Source organism: Herpailurus yagouaroundi, unplaced genomic scaffold, assembly GCF_014898765.1.
Source record: "Herpailurus yagouaroundi ecotype Mexico unplaced genomic scaffold, PumYag 166, whole genome shotgun sequence".
Taxonomy (NCBI): domain Eukaryota; kingdom Metazoa; phylum Chordata; class Mammalia; order Carnivora; family Felidae; genus Herpailurus; species Herpailurus yagouaroundi.
The window spans coordinates 27,037,838-27,063,720 of record NW_024412407.1 but is presented as its reverse complement, the minus strand read 5'-3'; the positions used below and the strand labels follow the sequence as shown (position 1 = coordinate 27,063,720).

Genomic DNA, 25,883 nt, shown 5'->3' with positions numbered 1-25,883 from the left:
AAAAAAAAAAAAAAAAAAAAAAAAAAAAAAAAAAAAAAAAAAAAAAATACAAACACTACCACATAGTAGGCAGGGGCCCAGCCTATAAGGAGAAATGCCTCAGGCAAGATGTTCCCAGGTTTAAGCTTGTAGTAAGGCACCATAAGTGTAAGTGCTAAAGAGACACCAAAATACAGCACAAAGCAGATGAACAGTGAAATCACAATGCCCCTGGGGATGGAATGTTGGGGGTTCTGGGCTTCTCCAAGTCTAGTAACAATTTCCTCAAAACCTATAAATACATAGAAACATGTAGCTGCTCCACGGAGAATCCCCTCAAAGCCAAAAGACACAAACCCCCCAGAGCCCAGAGGGCCCAAGCTGGAGGTGTCATTGAGGCCAGCCATTGCATAGTCCTCTTCTGTGAGCTTCCAGTTGTACAGGTGCCCTTTAATGAAGCCAGAGATGATGACAAAGCTTAGAACCAAAATTTTCACCAATGTGAACATTTTGATAACTGAGGAAATGCAAATATACCACAACTCTGTGAGATACCACAGAAGAAACATAACAATGAAGTCTAGATTGTCTTCTAGAAGGTGGGAAACATGTGGTAAGATAATTCCATGCAGGGTCACACGCAGGTGCTCAAAAGCTAAGAAGAATATGTGGAAAAAAAATGACTGCATTAGCACCAATGGAGAGGAGGAGGTTCCAGCCAGTGATGAAAGCCCAGAGCTCACCTATAATGACATGACTGTAGATATATGCCAAGCCAGAATGGGGAACCCGGGCACTAATCTCTGCATAGTACAGCCCAATCAACATAGAAAATAGGCTGGCCACCAAAACACAAATCACAAAAGATGACCCTGCTTGATTTCTGACCACCTCACAAGCCAGTACAAACACACCTACACCCAGTGTGTGGCCCACACCCAGGGCCACTAAATCCAGAGTGTTCAGGCTTCTCCGTGGGTCATTCTCAGCCACCGGTTCCTTCAGCGTAGGTCCGCGTACCAGTTTTTGACCAAATCTATGGAGTGCCTGACACAGCATCCTAGCTGGAACTGAAGAGGATTCCAGGATCAGAGAGCTGTAGCAAGCCCAGGGAGCAGAGTCTGGGATCAGGTTTGGTGAGTCTGAGTTAAGCCAAGTTGAGTTGGGGCTGCCGAGGTCCATTACTCAGGCTTCAAAGCTGCTGCTTTGTATTTTCTGGTATGTGATAGCTATTCACAATGCCTAAATAAACAATAAATATTTACCGAACAACAGTCTTCAACCAGCTAACCAAAGCCCAGAAGTCCCATGTCACCTGTTGCAGCTCGAGTATCAGAGACTGAAACCAAAAGATTACTAAAAAAACTCAACCCTGCTTTCCCCTGAGAAAAGTGTCAAATATCACCCAACATTCTCCTTTTTACACATTACATGACAAAATCTCATGTGGGTTCATCTAACTCATGTAGCTTCATGTACTAATTAAGCTGTAGGACACAACATGGCATGAATTTATTATGCAATAATTCACACATGGGATGTTTGTGTGGTGCTTGAGCATAAGTTATGACACGTTAATTCATGAACTAGAGGACCTTGTTGCAGTTACAGAACCATTTCATACATATATTCTGAGTTTAAAGTACAAATATTGGTCCCAGAGTCTTAAAATTCTTTAGCTCCAAATCAGCTCCCATGGTCAGATGCCCCCCTTTCTCCTCTTCCGACATCATCCATTTAGCTGTACTGGTGGCAAAGAATGTACAGTCCAACCTTTTCTTTTACCCATACAGGCCCACAGGGGGCGCTGTGAGAAGAGAGGTAGAGAAAGAGGCAGGGCCTTCATAACTACCTGTAAGAACTAGAGAAACCAGGCTGCCTGGTGAGGAAATACCAGAGAAATAGGTGCATAAGCCAACCAAGTGTCCATTACTAAGGGAGAGGAGCCAGAAAGGCCATTTTGTGAATTCTGAGCATTCAGTTAACCTCACCCAAAGTAACCAGGCAAAACTTAATACAATTTTTGCATCCACAATTGTGAGAGTGTGATAGGGAGGAAGGAAAGAAGTAGGTCACCTAGCTCAGTAGCTTACAACCAAAACAATTCCTTCTGTATCCTCCCTGTCTGGGTTCCAGGACACAAGGAGAACTCACTTCTGCAGACAGTCTCCTCACTGGCCACACTGTGCTCTATAAACACCCTGCATCATCTGTGATGTCAACTGCCAGCCATCTGAAACCATGCCCTACTCTGTGAGATTATATTAAAACACAGACTTGTAATTCCCTATTAACTTTCCATGGTAGTTATTTTCCACTCACTCAAATCATGGTCTCAATATGCCAAAGATATTTTCTTAATGAAGAAACACTACCCTACATGTGGTTCCTCCTTCCTCCTCCTCTGCTGCTCCTATTCAAATGGACCCCTCCTCGAGTGGAACAAGGCTTTGGTGAACAATTCACAGCAATGCCCCAGAAATGAGTAGTGAAGAACAGAGAAAACAGCCTTCACTCTCCTACTATTCAGGCTTTGATTTTGAGAGAATTTTAGGAAATGTCGTCAGTGGTTTTTAAAGACAGAAAGGTCAAGTCAAAATTGAAAAGTCTTCTCTACAGATTATCAAAAGGAATCCTAATGCTATGGGTCAAAGCTTCTTGTACAAATCCATCTAGACTCCTTATTTACCACCCACCAGTGGCAACCAGTTTCAAGGTTATGATTTACTAATAAGCACATAACATAGACAGAGTCAATACTTAACTCATGGAATCTTGCTACACTGTAAATGTCACTGATATGTCCCACACCGACCCCCAGGCTTCAAACCCTTCAGTGCTTCCCACTGCCCTTCCTTCCTAGTCCTTCCTTCCTTCATCATCTGACCTGTGCTGGTTCCTCAAGCCTCACACCTTGTCCAGCTGCTGCTCCAGCTGAGAAATTCCATGTTCACCCTGTTACCTGTCTCTAATACTCTCTTGTCCCTTCACTTAGCTACCCCCTACTTCTCTTCAGTTCCCAGCTCAAAAGTTGCTTTTCAGGAGCCTTCCCTGACCCTCATGCTGCCCTTCCTATGTGTTCTCATACCACCCAGCTTACCCCATGTGCCATTTATCCTAATGTGTCACAATTCCTGCTCAGCTGCCTGTGTCCTAATCAAAGTGTGAGTTAGATGCTCAATTAATGCTCAACAAAAACTTGTTTAACAAATACACACACTGAGAATAGAAACCTGAAAGAGAACATAATCCAGAATTTCTATCTAATTGACTTTGAGATACATGCTTTTTAGCCAAACAATATTTATAATACGGATCTAGGTAAAGATATAAATGGTATTGCCTTCCTTGTAGAAGACAAGCAGAATGAAAGTGTGAAGGAAAAACAAACTGATGAACCCTTGACCTCACGTCATTCATGGCAGGTATAAGCCACACAGGGTGGCAAAGAATTGCCAAATTTTTTGAAGGCATCATGCTCAGGCCCTATAATATAGGTGGGATGTCCTAAGTCAGAGGTTCACATTTCAGGAAACAGAGAGAGGGATAATGAAGACACTCAGAAACATTTTCATACTTCATACCCTGCCCTTCTGGAGATTCTTATCCATTAGCTCTGTCCTTCCCATGGCTACTCTAAATCACCCCAAATGACAAGAAATTGTCCTCAATTTCAAAAAGAAGAGATTATAAAAGCTTCTTTCACAGGAAAGCAGCACAGTTTAGTAGTTAGGAGTAAGGAGGCTATGCAGGTACACAGTTCAGGTTCAAATACAACTCAACCTTAGACTAGGTACTCTGTACAAATAGTCAACTTCTTGGTGCTTTAGTTTCAATAACAGTCAAATGAGAGTAAAAGTACTCATAGGGTAATTGTGAGGTTTAAGATAAATGATGCCTATAAAGTAGTTAGCTCAGTGCCTACCAAACAATATGTAATTAATATAATCTACCTAGTGTTTAATATTGACATCTGATCCAAATCCCCAAACTTTGAAAATCAATTAGTCTTTATAAATTTCTAGCCCCAAAATCATCCACAAAAATTTGAACCTGTTAGCTCACCCTCATGAGATAGTGAAACAGCTTATTCCACATATTTTGTCTTGAAATGCTAAGTACCCTAATTAGACACCTTCCTACATGGTGCTAAACACTTGGAGGTCCTAGGCTTACTGGGTTAGTCCAGTAATGAAAAAAATTCAAGCCTCAGGACACCTGGGTGGCTCAGGTCACAATCTCACACTTCGTGGGTTCAAGCCCCATGTTGGGCTCTGTGCTGACAGCTCAGAGCCCGGAGCCTGCTTCGTATTCTGTGTCTCCCTCTCTCTCTGCCCCTCCCTGCTTATGCTGTCTGTCTCTCTCAAAAACAAATAAACATTAAAAAAATTGTTAATGCAAACCTCAAACATCATCATCATCATCATTATCATCATCATCATCATCAATATTTTTGACTATGGATGTCTCATTCATAGAAGGGGCAGTGCTGGGTACTGTGCTAAGAGCAACTACCATTATGTCTGAAATTTTGGATTTGAGTCTTGGATCTTCCACCTCACTATATAAACCACGGTTATTTGCTTGATGTCTCTAAGGTTTTATCACCCACAAGGAAACTTACCTACTTCATTTGCCTTATAGGATAAACATAAGAATTTGATGAGAAGATACAAAATATCACTCACTGCTGGTGACACTGTAACTGGGGTCATGATCCTGAAGCAAAATCTTAGTGGAATTAATAATGCATACTCCCTCCCACCTTGCAATCCCTCACTGAGGTAAACACCCCAGAGAAACTCTCTCCTGAGTCTATAAGGAGGCTCAGCTGAGAGAGTTCATCACAGGACTGTTTCTGAGTTTGGAGCTATGCCAACCTCTGTTACTAGAGAAATGTACAGGTAAAATGTGCCACATGTACACAATGAAATATTACACAGCAGTCAGAATTAAAAAGTATATTAAAGATAACAACATGGGTAGATTTCAGAAACAAGTAGCAAAAGTAGAAGATGAGGTATACAGCACAGTTACATTTATACACATTTATAAAACAGCCAAAGAGTGCTGCCTATTTGTCAAGGATACGCACATACCTGTTAAAATTTTCATGTCATTCTCTGATAAAACCTTCTACTGGTTTCTCCTTTTATGCAGAGTAGAAGCCAACGTTTGCATTTACAATGACCTACAAAATCCTACAGTATTTGTCACTGACCCACCTGCTACTCAGCCTCTGTTTCTCTCTCTCCCGCACTCTTATTTCTCTAGCCTTCTAACCATTCTGGTCTCTTAACATACCAGGCAAGACCCTACCTCAGGGCCTTTGTACTTGCTCTCCTTATAACCATACCACTTCTAACCCAGATAGCCCCATGGTTGCTCACTTCACTGCATTTGGTAAAGCACATGTGTAGAACAGCCTTCCTTAATCACCACATATAAAACTACAATCTACTCCTAACCACCCACAACACACCTTACCCCCATGCCCTCATTTTTCTCATAACACTTGTCACTATTCAAGGTACTATATTTGTACTTAATTGTTTATTATTTCCTCACACCAAGAGATGTAAGACCCATGAAAGCAGGGCATTTTTATTGTTTTGCTCTTGGCTATATTCCCCACACTACAACTGTGTATTTGTAAAGTGAATGAATGTATCTAAATACACATATAGAGCATGGATTGTAAGAGCATTTGTTAAATACACTAACGCAAGTGCCTCCAGTGAGGATGGGAAATGAGAATAGACATCATGATGAAAGGGGAAAATAAAATGCATTATAAAGGGGCCTGACAGGAAGCAAAGATGCTAACAGCCCATGGTGGAGAGAGGGATTGACTCCACTCTGTGCACTTCAGTTTCAACAAGGAATTTCATGACATAATGTTGTGAGTTAAATTGAAGGGTAACTGGATCCTATAATTGTCAGAACATGGAGAACACAAAGAAAAGCCTACTAGAAAGAGGGTGGAGAACAAGGGAAGATGGGACACCCCTCCTACCAGTTCCCTCTGAACCCATTGCCTTTTCCCCAATTCGTCTTTCTCCTCCACCTCCTTCAACTGTCTCTGGAGGCTCCTTACTGGGCACTAACGATGCTTGTACCACATTTTTCCCTCTGGGGAACTGTCCCCAGCCACCTCCCTACCAACAGACACTACAGTGGTTCTTAACATTTGTTGAATCACAGAGCCCTCTGAGTTTGGTCACCTCAAAAAAAAGTCCTACATTCTCTTGAAGTCCATCTATGTACCCAGAGCAGGAATCCCAGAGGAGGATCATCTGAATCTCAGGGTCAGAGGTGGGTAATGCTTAGATAATTTCTGTTTCTCTCAAGTGTGTTTTACAGGGTGGTCGGTCCTTTTGCTCTTCACACTTTTACTGAAGATGAGGGAGAGTGGGTTACAGACAAAGTATAACGATACCAGAGAAGCAACACAAAGAACAAAACATCTGGGAATTAAATAATCACATTTCATTACTGCAACACAAACAGGCAGAAGAAAAATGAACAAGCAAGCTTATAGAAGACAAAGCAAAGCCATGATTGGGAATCCTGAGAGAGCCTACCACAAATCCAGTTTATAACAGTACACAAAAACATCATCCCCAAACACTATTTTCAGAAATGCCCTTTCTCCGTGCAGTGATCTACAATTATTCCAATAGTTTATATTCAGTGCAGACTCTCTGGCCCAGCTCTCAGAATCCTGCCCTAATTCTCCCTCTACCCTCAGGCCCATCCCCTCCTTCCTAATTCAGCTCCTTATATCCTGACCCACCCTTCCTTGGATAAGCCTTTACCCTGCCCTGCCAGGGATGCCCTCCTCACTCCTTTCTGTCCAGTATTGATGCTCTAGGCCTTCTCAGTCCTATTCTACAATGTTTTCCCTGGTGATTAGTCAGCCTTTCCTAATCCATCCTGACCGGTCCCCATCTCCAACCTCCATCCAATTCCCTTCAGCACTTACAGTCCATCCTGATGCTCAGCTAAAACTAGTTTTCCCTTTCTGTCTGCTGGTGTCCTGTGTGTGTCACTTAAATTCCTTTATAATATAAAAGCTTCTGAGGTCAGGGCCAGGATCTATATACCTCCTCCTTCTAGATTCCACACTCCCACCTCCAACCTCACTGCCCAGGACAAGGATCTGCTCATAAATGTGCTAAGAAACCATAACAGCCATTTAGGACATAGAAAATTAATATACAGATGTATTGATCAACTACTATATCTTGAGATTCCTAGAGGGAATTTGTTTTGTTTTGTTGTTTATTTGTTTGTTTTGATTTTTTTTGAAGGATATAAAGGGCCAAACAGAGGTGTAAACAGGAGCTAGAACATGCATAATCATCTATTTCAAGCATATTTCTAAGATATTTCCAAATGAGGGCCCTGGGTTTGTGAATCTCAGTTTAATTATGAAACAGTCTCTCCCAAAGGAGGTACTTGGTGCATGAGAGGTGCTGAAAGAAATGTGGATAGAGGACAGAGAACATGAAGCCAGCTTGTATGAATTCAATAATGCCTTCAACTCCCCCTTCCCTCCCTCTCCTCCGTGAATTTCTCTCAGTCTCTGAACTCCTTCCAAACTCCAAAATCAAAGTGCCATCCCAAGTCTCCTAGAACAACTCCTGTCAGGTTCAACAATCCACCCATTAAATTGCAGACTATCTTCCTGTCCCAACCAGCCCCAACCACTCCTCTTTGTTCTGGAGGTCATTGTGTTCACCCCTCTGTCTCTGAGAAGGGCACTGCCCTCATTCTGGACATTTCTTTTTCAAAGCATTTTCTGATACAGTAAGTTCTACTGGCTCCCCTGGTTGGGTGTTAACCCTCTTGCCAATCAGGAAGTTGGCCTAGTGTTTCCTCCTGAATAGCCTCAAAGAGAGTTTGGGTACCAGTTGCTTGGCTAGAAGTTTGATAAAGACTTGAGAGGAAGGCATATGAGGCTTTTAAATAATTATTTTACTTCTCAAAGTTTCAGAGAAGTGGATTTAAATACAACATCTACAGAGATCATATCAATCTTCTGTATCCAAGCATAGATCCTTTCTAGCCTCAAAGTATATGAAAACTCTCTTCCTCTTTTAAAACTTCCAGACAATGAAGATTCTGGAGCCAATGCAACTAGCACCCCCAAACACTCAAGTATAAAGCTCCTTAGGAACTTAACTTCCCCAGAGTTTCTCAAGTCCTAACTCAAGCAGCCCTGCAAATGAGGTAGGGGGCGGTCATGAATACAGGAGTAGAAGCTTTGAGTTCAGGGCAAGAGTTTTAAGGAAAGGTAAATGTGTACATGTACAACAACATGTCCAAGAGTGAAAGAGTTCACAAGGCATATGAAAAGGCAAACAGAACAAAAGCCACCATGAACACTGGGGCTGAGTCTCATACCCAAGGGTAGAAGAAATTAGTTTACAAAATCAAATGAAAAATGGAATCTTTGGACTTTATCTTTCTGTTTTGGCCTTCTCTTCAAGTCTGTGTCCACTCATGTTCTTTCATTTATCCATTCAACAAATATACTAATTCTCATTTATTCAGCACTGCAGATTAAGCAGAAAAAGCACAGAAATCCCTCCACACAAATTAGTTACATCCTTAAGTTGAAAGCAAACAATAAACAAATAAGTAATATGAATATTTACTGTGTTGGATTTTCAATAAGTGATGCAGAGAAAAGAAAGCAAGAAAAGGTAAGGATATGCTCAGAGTGGGTGTTTTGATTGTAAGATGGTTGATCTAAGAAAGCCTCACCTTCACACTGTTGTGCAAGCGTCACCACCGTCATCTCCAGAACTTGTTCATCTTCCTCGGCTGAAACTCTGTATCCATTAAATAGTAACTCCCCATTCTTCCCTCCCTGCAGCCCCTGGCAACCATGACTGTTCATTCTCTATCTTAATTTGACTACTGTGGGTACCTCATATAAGTGGAATCACACAATATTGTCCTTTTGTGACCAGCTTATTTCACTTAGCATAAAGTCTTCAAGATTCATGCATGTCAGAGCACATGTCTGAACGTCCTTCCTCATTACGGCTGAATAATACATCATTGTGTATATCCCACATCTTGTTTATCCATCCATCCACTAATGGGCATGTGGGTTGTTTCACCTTTTAGCTGTTATGAATAATGCTGTTATGAATACATGTATACAAATGTCTTTTGTAGTCCCTCCCTTCAATTCTGTGGCATATATACCCAGAAGTGGGATTCCTGGATAGTATGGTAATTGGATATGTAGTTTTTTGAGAAATCACCATAGTGTGTTCCCCTAGGAGGCACAATTTTACATTCTGACCAGCAATGCACAAGTGTCCCAATTTCTCCACATCCTCCCCAATACCTTTTATCTTTTGTTTTGTTTTGTTTTGTTTTGTTTTGTTTTGTTTTGTTTTGTTCTTTAATACTAGCCATCCTAACAGGTGTGAAGTGGTAATTATCAACTGTTGAGGCCTGTGGGGCCAGGACAGAGTGAGTGAGGGGTAACCAGTAGGACATGAGGTCAGAGAGAAAGCAGGAAGACAGATCCCTCATGTAGGGTCTGAGAGTCACTGTGAGGACTTCAGCTGTATGATTCTGGGCGAGATGGAAGCCTTTAAGAAAGTGATAGTTTGACAGGTTGCCTACTGATTTTCATGTTCTGTGAATTAAGTATTGGGTTCTTAAACTAAGGAAAGGTCTCCAGAATTTGAAGACAAGGTGTGGAGACAAGTTTTGCAGAGTTCTCAATAGATGTCTGATGCATCTGAAAACACGATGATGGTTGGACAATCTGTGTTCTTGCCTCGGCCTCCCTCTCTACATGCCAGTGCAGAGATTCCATGCAGCTACCCATGGGAGAGTAACATGATGGATTGGTTTTCCTGGAACTAGTCACTCCCTGGATTATCTCTAGGCAGGACTCAAACACTTAAATATCAAACGAAAGTCATTTTAGTATCATTCACTATTTTAGGTTATTCCCACCATTATTATGAATAATGAAGAGCTGACATGGAGATAAAGGGCACATTTTCCAGAACCTTGTGAAATTAAGGACTGGAAAGAGAGGGGCAGGGAGACCCCCAGAAATGGGACAGTAACCATGTGCATCAGGCACTTGCAAGCCTTGCAAAATTAACTAGGTTAAGCCCCTCCAAAACCCAAGATGCCTCAGGAAGGACTGTCAGAAGCATCTGAGTAGCTCACGACTGGAAAGAGAAAGGGCCCCAGAGGGAAGCCTGAACATAAATTTCTGAGAGGCAAGGAATACGTGTCATAACCCCACTTCCCCCAAGGAAACAGCAATGAAAGCTTCTACATTTAGATGAAAAGTCCAATGAGTTATAGATTTTCTCAACAGCTAATAATCTGGATAGAATGGATAATCAACTACCATTCAAAAATGTTAGAAATACACACTTATGTGTGTTATTGGGAGCGGGGAGACATTGAGGGGAGAGAAGGAGATAATAATGGGGTTGTTCCTGCTGGAAAAGGAGGAAAGACAGAAATGAATTTTCACTATGGCATTCTTAGGATTCAAATGGCTGTTAGTAGAGTTAATTATAGGAAAATCTGGAAACTTAACTAATTTCTCTTTCAAAGAAATAGGTCATGTTCTCATAGGTTCTGTGTGCTGGTTCTCTTTCCAGCTGACAACCATCTAATTCATCAACCACCCGCAACAGAGTATGATCACCACCCACCCCCAGGGTGAAGAGACTCCACAGGTGTCTCACAACATAGTGTCAATCTCATTTCTCTCCTCTATGGGTCTTTAAAGATGTCCTGGGTTATCCCTAAGCTTCCACACATTTATCATAAAAAGGGGACTAAGATATAGGAGAAGGCTGCTCCTCCTCCTTTCCTCAAGTAGAAAAATAAGAGACCTAAATGGCAGTGAAGTTTTATTTCATTCATTTATTTGTTCATTCAATAAACATTCAACACCTTCTAAATGTCAGTTCTACTGTTTGATGCGACAAACACAACTGGGAGGAAAGTAGGAATGTTCATGCATACATGGCACTCGTTGTCTTTAACGTGTTCTTATATAATAGTCCTGTCCAAAATGTGTAACCTAAACCTGGTGATAAAAATTATCAGTCTACAAAACAACTTTGTAAAGAAAGTGGACTTTCTATAAAACAACTGACATGTGCTGTTCAAAACTATCAATGTCAGGAATGACAGGCTGAGGAACTATTACAGATTAAATGAGAATAAAGAGGCATAATGACAACGAAATGCAATGCATAACCCTGGATTGCATCTGGATCATGGAGAAACACTTTAGTATAAAAAAATAGGAATTTAGTAAACCTAAACTGTAGACCATATTTCATAAACACATGCACCCACACACTTACACAATACATTGGACAGAGTAAGCAAATGTGGCAAAATATTAACAACTGTTCAATCCTAGTGAAAAATAAATGGGTGTTTACTATACTATTCTTGCCACTTTCTGTAGAATTGATATTTTGCAAACTAAAAATGTAGGAAGAAAAAAAGAATAATAAGCTATGGTTGTTCTCCTTCTGAAAAATAATGCTTTCCTCAAGTCTTAAGTCACATGTGTGCACACACACACACAAATGAGCGCGCGTGCACACACACACACACACTCTCTCTCAACCAGACCTGCAATTTCCTATTCTCTATTAAATCCAAACTTCTAATGTTGTATTTACAAATCTTTCCTTTCCCTGTTCTTCTACCACTTACTCCTACTCTTAACCTTTTCTGTGGCTCCTGCTTGAACAGGAAAATCTTTCCCCACACATGCACATCTTGCTGCTATTAACATCACCATCACACAGACTTTTCCTCTCTGCCTAGAACACTCTTTCCAAACCTTGTTCAACATGATCCCCCTACTGGAAGTTTCTCTGGGCATACCTTAAGATAGATATGTGATCTCTCCAGTATGTTCTCCTTGTCCTCTTCTCTCCCCTCACTTATACCCAGTGGCACAACTCACTGACTTAGAATTTCTCCTTGGGAGAACACAGTTAAGGAAGATGATAGGAGAAATAGGTGGTGAGATGTTGGCTGAGGAACAGAGCTTCTGCATGATGATGCTCTACACTTGCCTTTCCTTCCCCAGATGAAGCCTGGGGTACAAAGAGTTAATGCGCCACAGCCAAGGAAGTAACCCAGGATGTACAGCCCAATTTGGCGATGTCAGAGATCTGACACAACTGAGGTCTAAGTCTCCTTTACCACAACAAAGTGGAGGTACAGAGGAAGTAACCCAAGAGCCTAGAGAATATACATTATCTGAGAGAGTCATTAATTACACCAGTGTCATCACCTTAATGTGTGGCAACTGAACATATAGACAACAGAGAATTATACTACTTTCATTTCTTTATTTGGAAAATAGGTCAGGTAATGCTTTGGCATTAGGCATCATAACACAAGACTCAGATTGAAACATTTAAGACTGACATGCAGAAGGGAGGAGTGGTACCATAGTCAATTAATTGAATGGTACCTTATATTGCCTTGCCTTGCCCTTATATTGCAAGCTCCCAGGGGTGCCTGGGTGGCTCAGCTGGTTAAGCATCTGACTTTGGCTCCAGTCATGATCTCATGGTTCCTGAGTTCGACCCAAGTGTCGGGCTCTGTGCTAACAGCTCAGAGCCTGGAGCCTGCTTCAGATTCTGTGCCTCCCTCTCTCTCTGCCCCTCCCTGCTCAGACTCTGTCTTTCTCTCTCTCTCAAAAATAGAGAAACATTAAAAAAAATATTGAAAGCTCCAATAGATAATAATTTTCTGTATTTACCACCATTTTTCCTGCACTTTCTGTAAATAACTACACAGATAGGTTCTGTATACTTTTAATGTATACTTTTAATATAGACTAAAATGAGAAGTTAGATTGTCCTTCAAGTCAAAACTATAAGTTTTTAAGTGAGAAAGACTTTATTCAATCTATTAAAGATCAGATTTCAACTAATTGTACATGAATATAAAGGCAAATTCCAAATTAGAAATTCAGGCACCACACTGATTCTTTGTGCAAAAGAAGTCAAGCAAAAGCAACAATTTTCTTCCCCTAAATCATCACCACCACCACCATTACCCCCAAATCATCATCACTCAGTTACACATAGTGCAAGACAGTAGTGGCAAATACAGAATTCCCCTCTTTGGGAACTTACAAGTAAGGCCATTTCAAGAATACATTCCCAAATGCCTAAGTAAATAAAAGATACATGAGATTTTAACCAGAACAGGTACTCCTCAATCAGAAACGAACAGTCAAGGCTAAGACATATTAAGATCTCAAATGGCTTCTTAGTTGATGGAAGGTAATAGTAGTAAGGACCTCATGTTCTGTGTTGGCAAGAGTAGTGAGTATCTTCTGTGCACTGTTAGTCAACCTGACTAGGCTGCATGGAAGTGCAGAGAATTGCCCCATCTTGGCATTATGTATAACTGTTTTGCAGTAAGACCTCAGTTTAAGTATCTCTTCAGCTTGGACATGATCTAATAAATAGAACTTCTTTTAGGCCTTCCTTCCATGTCCCTCACCAAAATACAAAAAATAATCCACCACATCTCAAAACAGTAAGTCCAGTTTGATCGACTAAACAAGATCTAGTTAAATATTTGCTACAGATATTTACATGGATCTATATACTAAGATACAACAACAACAACAGCTCTCATCTTGGTCCGCTGATAAGGAAAAGAAAGAGAAACTATTGCACTAGTATTAAAAGTGTAACTTCTCCCCAGGGGAAAGAGAAGAAAGGTCAGATAACTTCCCTCAAAGGTTGGAAAAATACTGAAGTAAACAAGTTCAGGGCATAACAAAGAAAATTAATATCCAAAATTATCTCCCAGGAGTCTTCTGGGAACAACCTCACAAACGGATTACTTACCAGGCATCCTCCTACATATGTTCCCACTTTGTACTATATTCTGTTTGCATGTTACTAGGAAAAAGCCTTTGTCTCTCTTTCTAAAATAAAACTCCTCAGGATAGAACCTGCTTCCTGGTCTCAATGAGGCTAGGAACCCTAATTCTGCAGGTAAATACTAATAGGCACAACCAAGACTAGAACTTGAAAGCATGGCAGCCCCCAAACTGTGTACTCATTAGACGAAGAGGAAACACAGCCACCTCTTCCATCTCATCTATCTACCCTACCACCCTCAGCCCTACACCTCACAATCCCACCCCAGTCTGGCAAAGGCTGAATTCCAAGTTGGTGAAAATCCATCCTGATGCAACATAACACGCTTCAGACCAACTGTATGCAGACCAAATCCATCCACTCTAATGTAGACCAAAATCTACATAGATGTAGACCAACCTGCTTTTGCTTTTTTCCCCACAATACATATGGAGTCCCTCCTATATGCAGACACCAGACAAGTATCATTGCACCATTGTTTGGGTAAATAAGCAGAGAGCCATAGCTTTTCTAGAAACTGTATAGACTCCATATAATCTACTACCATTCTGGGATGGTTGTCAACAAGGCACCTTGTCTTAGTCCTTCCGGAATAACTACACAGAAGACAGAGGTAGACGCAATGTTCCCCATTCATGATTTGACATTTACAAGTTTAGCTTCATTGAGAATCTACTTTTTGAAATTCTTAACATTTCTATCACACCAAAACAAGATGTTCAACCTGGTAAATCAGAAAAGACTGAGCTTCTGCACTTAGAGGCCTTCAGAGACTTGAATGGGCAACCAGGAAGAACCAGAACTTGATTTTCCAAACAGGAATCAGAAAGACAGCTAGGAAAAGCCAGGAAGGGTAGGCAATAATGATTAGAGAGTGATGTGACACAATGATGTCAACAGTGAAAATCAGTTTCTTCTCTATTTCCTATATGATTCTCTACTCATTTTTAACAACCACTGAATCCTGTCAACACAGGACACTTAATAAAGTCATAGGAAGAAAGCAGAACAATGAAATACATCTGCCTATCCACCTTATTTTCCAAACTACAACTGTAGACAGGATGACCTTTGTCTCCAATGAGCACTGATCCGCAATCATTTTTTCTAACAAGTAATGCTCAACAACTTTGTTTTTCCCCTCAAATATTTCTTCAATTTGTAAGCTGATTCTGGACATCCATCCAGTGATCCCACTCAACACTATATCCTATTCCACTTTTAGACTTACAGTTGTGAGTGGTCCACACAAGGTGGATTAGAAAAGGCTAACTATCGCTCTGGTAATATTAGTTCTTTAAATGTGCCCTTCACTCCTCCTTGTAAGTACTCAGCTCTCTCTTTCTGTCCTCTCTCACCACACCCTGCGTGGTTCATCTCACAGCCCTAGGTGGCTGCTCCACACTGTCACCATCTACCTTGAAAAGTTAATTTGTTTTCCTTTGTTTTTCTGTAGGCAAGACACCAGATAATCTGAGTAATATGAAAGTTGTATCATGCCTCAAACTCCTGCGTTCCTATCCAAATACAGAGCCATATGACTTTACCCTCAAGACCCATCTGCCTAATCCGAGCTTGGGCAACATAATCTGCAACAAAGAGCATCTACCACCACTTTTTACAGGACATTCTTTATCCCTCTTCCTTAGTTCTTTCTAATCTCCACACTGCTTTGTGATTTCTGGGATAAAACAAGAAACAAGGACTAAGATTAAATAAAAGAATATATTCCATAAAATCATATTTACCCATTTGAAATATACTTGTAAAGGAAATTGTACCTTCCACATGATTTTGCTTAAACTAAGGTTAAAATGATTCTGCCTTTGAGAAGCCTATAACAGTTATCAAATGATAATAGACATCGCACAAGAACTGGTAGAGGGCAAGAGAGGGACAATCTAGAAAGAAACATGTGCCACCTATAATCAATAAAACAGGTGTCATGCATGGATAAGTGTTGTCTGTGTTTCTGGTGTTGGGGTAGTGCCTACAGTATACATGGTGGTAGGTAGGGGAGAGAGGGGAGAGAACAGTTTATATTCTTTGACATTATGTTCATTGAACAGCCTTTGACATTAAAGAGTTGCAAATATGTTCGGAGATAACAGCAAACTGCCTCTTGGAGACCCAGGAAGCCAGACCTATGTCAGGCTTCTCCACCAAGCCTTTATCAATCAATAAAAAGCCTATCGTGTACATAAAGTTGATAGACTCCAAAAGAAATAAGAGAGCCATCAAGTTTCAAAGTTATTTAGCACTCATTCATTTATAATATACTTGGGACCTCATAGAGACCTTCCTAAAGTGTTTTAAAAACCACTAGGCAGACACATCCCCGGGGAACTGGTAATCTTTCCTCCTATAGCCTGACCTGGCCTGTAACCAGTCACCCCAAACTTTTTAAAATTAGATAAGAAAGGCAGGGAGGTACCTTCAGCAGCTGTAAAAAATAGATATCTAACTCCTAAGGCCTAGAGGAAGAAGACCTCAATTCCTCTCTGGTGACAGGGAACCACCTTATTAAACTGGACGTGCTATTCTGCCAAGTCAATGACAATGTCCTCCCTAAGAATAGATGACACAGAGACTCTCAAAATCTCCAGTGAGAAAGTGTGGCAAAACATGAAGGAGACACCAGAGACAGGTGGAAGAATCTTCATTCAAGGAAAATGTCTATGCATATTATGTGTTGGGCCCAGAGTGAAAGACAAAGCTAAATAAAGCAAATTCTGCACCAGGTCTGAGAGGAAAGCCCAGAAAGGAAGGCAAAGCAAAGAGATGGGTTGGAAGCTGGAGGAGAAGCGCCAAGGAACAACCTTCCCTAACTCATATTTTCTTCAGCAGAGCTGAGAACATTTCTGGTCTGGAAGAGAACACAGTATAGGCTTCCAAATCACTCTGACCCCAGAAAATCTACCTGTCTTGCCCAAACTCACAAGGATTCTGGTCTGCACACACTCCCAATCCAAAGTCTATCTCTGCTCAAACACCATAGGGTTTGGGCATCTAACTGCAGTCCAAGCCAGCCTTCTTCCTCTCTGGCTCTGTCTCAGTTTTCTTGCCCACACTATAAATAGAAGAAATCACTTACCCATGGGCTGTTTCAGCCTCAGAGGAGAAGGACCTGAAAAGAATGTTTAAGTGAAACCAAGGGACAGAGAAGGAGCTTGGCCAAGCAGCGTCAAGACTTGGAGTGGAGCTTAGAGGGTGAACTCAAGGTGGCAGGGCCCACAGGGAGGCAGGGCCATCAGGAGGCAGGGCTATTATGAGCCTGGGAAGCCTGACAGTAGAGCACAAGGGAGGGATGGGAAACTGTGAAGGAGATGGATTAGGCAGAATCCTGGAGGAAAGTTGGAGGTGGACAATGGAAGAATAGTGGGGCCATGCATGGGAAAGGAGGTGGACTGAGTTTTAAAGAAGACTTTTTCAAGATGTGAACTTAGAAGTAAGCTTCTCAGGGTGCTGGTCATGGAGGAGGTCCTGATTTTCAGAAGTAGAGTGTGGGGAGCCAGGTGGAGCCAACCTGTGGTGATCTGAAAGCAAGTCCCAGATCCAGCCAAAGTGTCCACTCAGCAGTCCTTTAATTAAGGGTAGAAGCAACCTCTCCATGAGCCTCCTCTCTCAGAATCTCCTACTAGGTTCCCCTACCAGCACCACCCATTCCCAACCTATCACCCATGTTTCCCATCGCTACAGGATTAAACCAAAAGGTTTCTGGTTTAAGCTTCACCACAAGGGATTTCCTGAGACAGTTATTCACATAATCTAACTGAATATGCACTGAGCATTGGGCTAAAGGAAGTAAGGGAAAATATATAGCTCCTACCTAGAGACCTTCCTGCCCTAGACATTCCAAACATAGTTTCTAAGACTCTGAAACAGTGACCAAAGAATATTTCCCAGAACATTAATTATCCAACAGAGGCAAGACTTCTCAGAGATGGAGGAGGTGGGACCTACTTAAAGACCAAAGACTGAATGCACTAGTGATGGCCTAAGAAGGCATAGGTCTCCAGGAAAAGGAGCACCACTGCCTTCTCTTAATAGTGCTGTGATGCCTCTAAACCCTAAATTAGGTTCCTTAAACACTGGGGTAGATGTGAAGGGGGTAAGAGAAGGGTAGTGGGAATTTCCTAAAGGGACAGAGTCTATACTAAGTATACTAAGACAGAGAACACTGAGCAAAGAATTGCTCCAGATGTCAGAAAGAACCTCCAACTGAAGAAAACCTAAAATTCACATTGACCCTGCCCTACCACATATCCAGTAGTCATGAACGAAGGGCACTAATAGAGCCCCTCTTTGTTCCAGGTGTTATTCTTGGTGGTGGATGAGAGGCCCAACCAGGACTACAGAGCCAATCCTAGAGGCAAAGGAGACAGGCAGGAATTGGAAGGATGGCTGTCAGGACAGAACAGTGGGTTAGGGGCACCTGGGGTTTCATTTGTGTCTGTTCCAACAGTGTTAGGCTTTATTCCCTTGCCTCAAGCTGAGACTTCCTCAGATGTGCATCTGCTAAAGGAAAGAAGGGCAGGTGCAGGAGGAAAATCTGTCTATCCTTGTATGCCATCCCAAGAGCAATCCTTCCCTTTATCCCTATGCTATTCACTACCTGCTGGGTAGAGGGTGGGGGCTAAAGAAATACCATAGACCCCAGACAATCAGCAGGTAATGAAAGAACTTGTCCAGGTGCCCTCCTTCCCTACCTGCCTTTGGGCAGCAGGGGTGCTCGAGCAGTCTGGAGGCACTAGGCCATGCTTTAGGCTTGACCCAGAGCCTGGGCCCTGCAGGGCTTATGCCTCGTGGGACCCCTCAGTGGTGGAGGCAATGTTCCCCATATTCCCTAGCATGTTGCTGCCCCCTTTTCCTCTCAGGGCTTCAACCTCCCTGGTGGGAACCTCATGAACTTCTTCTACCCACTTTAGTGTCTTGCCCAGAATCCCCTGCAGGTTGGGACTGAGCTCTACTCCAACCATCTTCTTTGCTTCCTAGGGCTCACCCAAGTCCACTCCAGCCCTCCCCGGTGCCCCCATTCAGGCCACAGCCCCTCCCACTACCACTGCAGGTTTCTCCACGTGGATGTGCTACAGGTCACGATGCCACCCAGGAGTCTACCCCCACCACTGTTGCCCTTGCTGCTGCACCCTTAGCCTTTCCACCCTTTTCACAGTGGACACAGTGGCTCTGAAATCCCCGTTGCCCCCCCACCAGTGTCCACGCCAGTAGCCCAGACCACGTTCCTGTCTCTGTGGTCACCAACGCTGCAGCCATGACATCACCATCATAGCCCCAATCTGGATTGCCACTGTGGCCTGGGTGGCACCTGACTGGGAGAAGAAGACAAAGAGCAAATGGCCCTACACATGCGCCCTTGCATCAAGGAGTTCCAGATGGCTGCAATCTCCTGAGGCATCAGGCAATCCACACAGGCACCAAGGCTGGCCAGGTCCCTTCCAGTACTATGGAGATGCCCACCATGGTCTCCCTAAGTCTCCTGAGCATCCCTAGCTGAGTGGACCAGTGGGGGAGGGAAAGATGAGAGTGCAAGTAATTGAGTAGTCACAGGGGCCACAGAGGCCATGGTGTTGGGTGGAGTGTGACCCGGACCCACCCTGGAAAACACATCCAGAGAAGCACGCCTGTGACATGCTTGGCAAGGCCTTGGTGACATCTCCCACCCAAGCCTAGACAAGCTATGGCTTCAGATGAGGAGTTCTACCCATGACCAATGTTCCTACAGTGATGCAAGTGCAATGACGGTGGGGGCTACTACATGTTCCCATGCTACAGGACAGGATGGCACAGTGCACAAGCCCTGCAACTACTCCCACTGTGGGAGACCATCTCCCTCAAGATCATCTCAACAGCCATGTCCCACAAGTGCCTTCCACAGACAGCCCTTCAAATGTGACCCATGTGAGGCAGCTTTTGCCAAGAAGGACCCACTGTGGGCGTACACAGTGTGACTCAAGGAGAAGGTGCCATGTCATGTGTGAGGCAAGATGCGATCTCGGCTTATATTTTGAACCACAGGAAGGTGCACTGCCAGGACCCTCATCATGTCTGTGAGTTTTGCAACCAAGGTACCAGTGAGGTCTGTCTTACAGCAGCAGCTGCAGTGGCAGTGGCACCCTCTTCCCCCAGCTGTGGGCTCCCCCTAAGCCCAAGGGGCAGCCTCTCAGGCACTTTCCTCCCAGCCCTGGTGAACTATCCTTTGGAGGCAGGGAGAGTGGAAAGTGTAGGAAGGTCCCTTGGAGTCCTCTCCTCTTCCCCTCTCTCTTCCCAACACCTCCTCTCTACTTTCCCCATCTACCATATAGCCTCCAGAAGGAAAGGAGGAAGACATCTTTCTTAGGGTAATTCACTAGGTTTTAAGGATTTGGTTCTCCTGCACCTCTCTCCTCCCTGAACCCACACACACCTGTCCCCTCAGTTGTGTTAAAGTCCCGGGTAGTGGGCAGGACTGGAAGAGCACAGGAGTGGCTAGTGTCCTCACCCTTCTCCTCCCTCCACCCTCCCCCTGCCCTGCCCTTCCAGGGATGTGTGAGCCCCTCCTTGATGGTCCTTCCTCTTCCTCTTCCATCTCCACTACTTTCTGCTGCCTCTCCCTGGGGAATTGGTGCTTTTCTTTCTTTAAGGGGGGGAAGAAGGGAGGGACTCAAAGATTCTGTCACACAGACCAAAAAAACGTGAGACTTGGAGTAGGGGCAGAAGCAGGGAAGGCAACCGTAGTAAGTTCATAAGGTGGGGTTGTTTGGGGCCAGGCCCTAAACATCATTTTACTAGTATAACTATCAGAGTAAGACAAGTCAAGGGAGTAAAAGAAAGAGCCAGTAGGGCCAGAGGTAGGACAAGAGATTGAATTTTGGTGTTCAGGGTAAACTGGGGTGGGGGAGAATCTAGGGACTATAGATGCTTACCAGAAGTGGGGGGATGAAGCCACAGTGTCTCCATTCCTCTTCCCCTCCAGCTCCAGCTCTGGCCTTTTTTTCTCATCCCCCTCCCATAGGACAGAAGCTGTGGCCTTGCCATGTCATTGTGTTCCTCTGTCCCCTGCATGTTCCCCACCCTCACTCCCTCCTTTTTTGTGGGCCCCATTACAATATTTTAATTCAAAAAAAGTAGAAATGAAAAGAAGTGACCAAGACTGGCAGGGTGGGGGAATCAGATGATAAAGAGTTGGGGTCATAATTCTGTCTTGGAGGAGTGGACACAATGTGGCGACATGGAAGGTGGAGCCCATGCACGTGATTTCACATGAAGTATCTGAAAATTGAGGGGTGAGGGAAGAAGTAAGGAGGCAGGGATGTGAACCAAAAACAGGGGAAGAGGCAGGAAGAGACAGAGATAAGAGAAGCAAGAAAGAGAGATGGAAGGGAGAGCAAGAAAGGCCTGTGCAGCCTCTCCATAGGCAAAGATCCCTGTGAACCCTGGAGAGTAGCCACATTTGGTGTTGTAAAAAGGACTTTAAAAGGCAGTGAAGGCCTGGCACCAGATGTGTGTTGTGATTTACCATAATCCCTGAAACACTGCTGCTACATGATCACACAAACGTTCCTGAGAGCAGGCTCAGACCTGGCCATTGCTGGGTGAGACCCTCCACCAGAGGGTCTGACTGGGTCAAAGCTGCAGGGCCCTCAGAAGTAAGGGGTATGGAAACACAGCCCCATCTGAGATAAAACTCAGGAGGGAGCTGCCTCCTGGAAGCTGATGACTTGATTGTGAACAGGGTAGAAGCAGGGAATGGATGGAGGCCAGAGACAAAGGAGGGGTGCTTGATTGCCAGTCAATGGGAGCACAGAGTTCTGATACCAGAGACTGGGTAGCTGGGTAAAGCCATTTTCACTTCTCCCATGCATGCACATACACACACACACACCACAACAATCCACCGCAGTAAGCTAAGAAGCACCGTCTAGTGGAGGAAAGAGCTGTTACACCACTCCCTGTCCAACTGCGCCTACCACCCTCTAGAGTAACACCACAACTCTCTCTGCCTGCTTAGTTTAGGGATTATAAAGTGCTTCATAGATTGACTTCTAGGGTTTCAATTTCAATCGTATTCCATTCTATTCATTGGTCCATCTATTCAATTTCTTTCTTTTATTATTCTTGAATACAGAAAGAAAAAATTTATTTTTATTTTCCATTTTTATAAAAAGATTTCTCTTTACTTTTTTCTACTATATTTTTTTATTTTTTTAATTTGTTAAATGTTTTTTTATTATTTTTGAGAGAGACAGAGTACGAGTGGGAAGGGGCAGAGAGAGAAACAGACACAGAATCTGAAGCAGGACCCAGGCTATGAGCTGTCATCACAGAGCCCAACATGGGGCTTGAATTCATGAACCACGAGATCATAACCTGAGTCAAAGTCAAACACTTAACCAACTGAGCCACTCAGGTGCCCCTATTTTTTACTTTTTTACAAAATTTTTAAATTGTTTTTACTTTCATCATTTCATTTTATTCTATTTTATTGTATTTCTTTTTTTATTTTCAAATGTTTCCTTTTTTCTTTTTCCTTTCTTTTTCATTTTCTTTCCTTTTCTCTATTCTATCAAGCTTCTTTCAACAGCCAGACCAAAACACAGCTATGATATAGTATTCTATATTTGATTTTTTGTGTTGTTTTTAATTTATTTTTTAATTTATTAATTCTTTTTATTCCTCCAAAATGACAAAATGAAGAAATTCAACCCCAAAGAAAGAACAGGAAGAAATGACAGCCAGGGACTTAATCAGCACAAATACAAGCAAGATATCTGAATCAGAATGTAGAATCACAATAATAATACTAGCTGAGGTTGAAAAAAGCATAGAATCCTTTTCTGTGGAGACAAAAGAAGTAAAATCTAGTCAGGACAAAATTACAAATGTTGTAACTGAGTTGCAATCGTGTATTGATGCCATGGTGACAAGGATGGATGAGGCAGAGCAGCAAATCTGTGATGGAGAGGACAAACTTATGGAGACTAGTGAAGCATAAAAGGAGAGGGAAAATAAGGCAAAACAGCACGATATAAGAATTAGAGAATTCAATGACTCTTTAAAAAGGAATAACATCTGAATCATAGGGTTCCTGGAAGATGAAGAGAGAAAAAGGGGTAGAAGGTTTATGTGAGCAAATCATAGTGGAAAACTTTCCTAACCTGGGGAAAGACATAGACATCAAAATCCAGGAAGCACGGGAAATTCCCATTAAGTCAAACAAAAACCAACCATCAACAAGGCACATCATAGTCAAATTCACAAAATAAACAGACAAGGAAAGAATCATGAAAGCGGCAAGAGAAAAAAAAAGTCCTTAATCTATAAGGGAAGACAGATCAGGTTTGCAGCAGACATATCCACAGAAACTTGGCAGGCCAGAAAGGAGTAGCAGGATATATTCAATGTGCTGAATTACAAAAATATGCAGCCAAGAATTCTTTGTCCAGCAAGGCTGTCATTCAAAATAGAAGGGGAGATAAAAAGTTTCCCAGACAAACAAAAACAAGGAGTTCATGAACACTAAACTGGCACTGCAACAAATTTTAACGGGGACTCTCTGAGAGGAGAAAAGATTAGACAAAACAAAACAAACAAACAAAAAAAGCAACAAAGACTAGAAAGGACCAGAGAACACCACCAGAAACTCCAACTCTATAGGGAACACAATGACACTAAATTAATATCTTTCAGTACTCACTCTAAATGTCAATGGACTAAACGCTCCAATCAAAATACATAGGGTAAAAGAATGGATAAGAAAACAAGATCCATCTATATTCTGTTTACAAGAGACCAATTTTAGACCTAAAGACACCTTCAGATTGAAAGTAAGGGGATGGAAAACAATATCATGCTAATGGTCATCAAAAGAAAGCCATAGTAGTCATACTTATATCAGACAATATAATTTTAAAATAAACACTGTAACAAAACAACAAAACAAAACAAAACAAAACAAAACAAAACAAAACAAAACGACCTTAACAGAGATGAAGAAGGGCATTATATCATTATGGGGTCTATCCACCAAGAAGACCTAACAATTGTAAACATTTAAGCCCACAAATACATAAGTCAATTAATCATAAACATTCAGAAACTCATTGATAATAAGAAAATGCCGGGGCGCCTGGGTGGCGCAGTCAGTTAAGTGTCCGACTTCAGCCAGGTCACGATCTCGCGGTCCCCGAGTTCGAGCCCCGCGTCGGGCTCTGGGCTGATGGCTCAGAGCCTGGAGCCTGTTTCCGATTCTGTGTCTCCCTCTCTCTCTGCCCCTCCCCCGTTCATGCTCTGTCTCTCTCTGTCCCAAAAATAAATAAACGTTGAAAAAAAAAATTAAAAAAAAAGAAAATGCCTAGAATATTTAGTTTTATAAATCTCTTCAACTATACACATTTATTTTGCATATATTTTTATTTTATGCTCAATAACAGGCAACAGAAGCAGGTATTAATACTTCTATTTTACAGATAATGAAACTAAGGCACAGAGAGGTTAAGTAACTTGCCTCAAGTCACAGAGCTGGTAAGGAACAGAGCAAAGAATCAAATGACTGCAGTGTGATGCCCGCTCCTGCAGGTGAGTCCTGCAACTTCTGCCCTGGGAAGCAGCTAGTCTTGGAGCCTTGTGTGTGAGGGAAAAATTACTCCCCAGAGGGCAAAAGACCTGCCTCCTGTGGCCCTTCTCAGTATGTTCTGCCTGGAAGAGCTTGGCCAAGTTGGGGCCTCATCTGGAAAGTGGGGAAGTCATACCTTACCTTCTGAAGATGAAAGGCTAAACCAGATCATTTACTGAAGGTCTTTGAGTTTTAAAACACAGAATTCAGTCCATGAAAAGGGTAGGTGAAGGGTGTAGCCAGGATAAAGTTCTCAAAGCCTTCAGTCTCCCCATCCCCATCCCTGTCTCCCTCTCCCTCTTTCTGTCTCCTGACCTTCAGGGTCCTCTTCCCCACCTGCTTAAGTCCTGGAAGCTGTCTCCCCCAACCATGGCTCACTATCCTATGCAGTCCAGGCTCAGTCAGCCTCACAGCCTATGAGGACACATCAAGGCCAGAGACATCAGACTAGCTTCCCAGCATCTTGCCCACCAGCCAAGAGTCACTGGGGAGCTACAACCATGGAATATTTTACATTTCTGCTACACATCTCTACCACCTGTGACACCCATCACATCCCACCACTGGGGAGGGTGGGCTCTCCTGGCTCTCCAAGCTTTATGTCTCTCCAGCAGATCCTGTTTCCTCCATCCCTCTAACACACTTTTCCCAAAACACACACACACACACACACACACACACACACACACACACACACTTCCTTCTCATCCAAGTTCCACTTTCCCTACCCCCAAGATCATGCATTTACTGAGAGCTCTGACTTATCTCATCCTCTCCTTTCCATTTCTCTGCTCCTTGTTAACCAAATGAGTATCATTCTCCTTGTCTCCTAGGAAACCTTCTAGACTTGTGTGTCTTCCTCCATCATCCTATCTTTGGTCACTGCCAGTCTCCCATCATCCGAGTCATGGGGTCTCGTCCAGTTGTCCTTGACCAACTCAGCTCAAAACATTTGCTGAGGGAGCACCCAGAGTGCTATGCCTCTCTGTCTTGGCTCTCAGCCTCATCTTACCAGCTGCCAGGAGCTCCCACACGGTAGGGCCCTTGATTCTCCCTCTGGGTCTCCCCTCAGTGTCCAGAACACATAGAAGGCAGAGTGTGTGACTCACTGATTCAGCTCCCTAGGATAAAAGAGGGAACAGAGGAAGAAAACCAATCAGGGACATCATCTTAGCCTACACTGTCCTGTGAGGTTTAGTGCCAGGAAAACAAGCAGCTGGAGGGAATCCATCTCTAGTGGGGCAGTGCTTTCCTTTAGAGATCCTAGGGTGTGTGTGTGTGTGTGTGTGTGTGTGTGTGTGTGTGTGTGTGTGTGTATGCACGCACATATATGCACACACACCTGACATGCA

The 25,883-nt window shown here is 42.9% G+C and overlaps 1 protein-coding gene across 1 annotated transcript in view; it reads right to left on the bottom strand.

Moving 5' to 3' along the window:
* LOC121038409 (cationic amino acid transporter 3-like) overlaps positions 1 to 25,760 on the bottom strand; it is a 25,944-nt gene extending 184 nt beyond the window's left edge. The window contains 3 exon segments of the mRNA XM_040487870.1: positions 35 to 656; positions 658 to 1,221; positions 25,544 to 25,760. Coding sequence (XP_040343804.1) covers positions 35 to 656; positions 658 to 1,161 — 1,126 coding nt within the window. The 5' untranslated portion in view covers positions 1,162 to 1,221; positions 25,544 to 25,760.
* Positions 25,761 to 25,883: the final 123 nt, after the last annotated feature.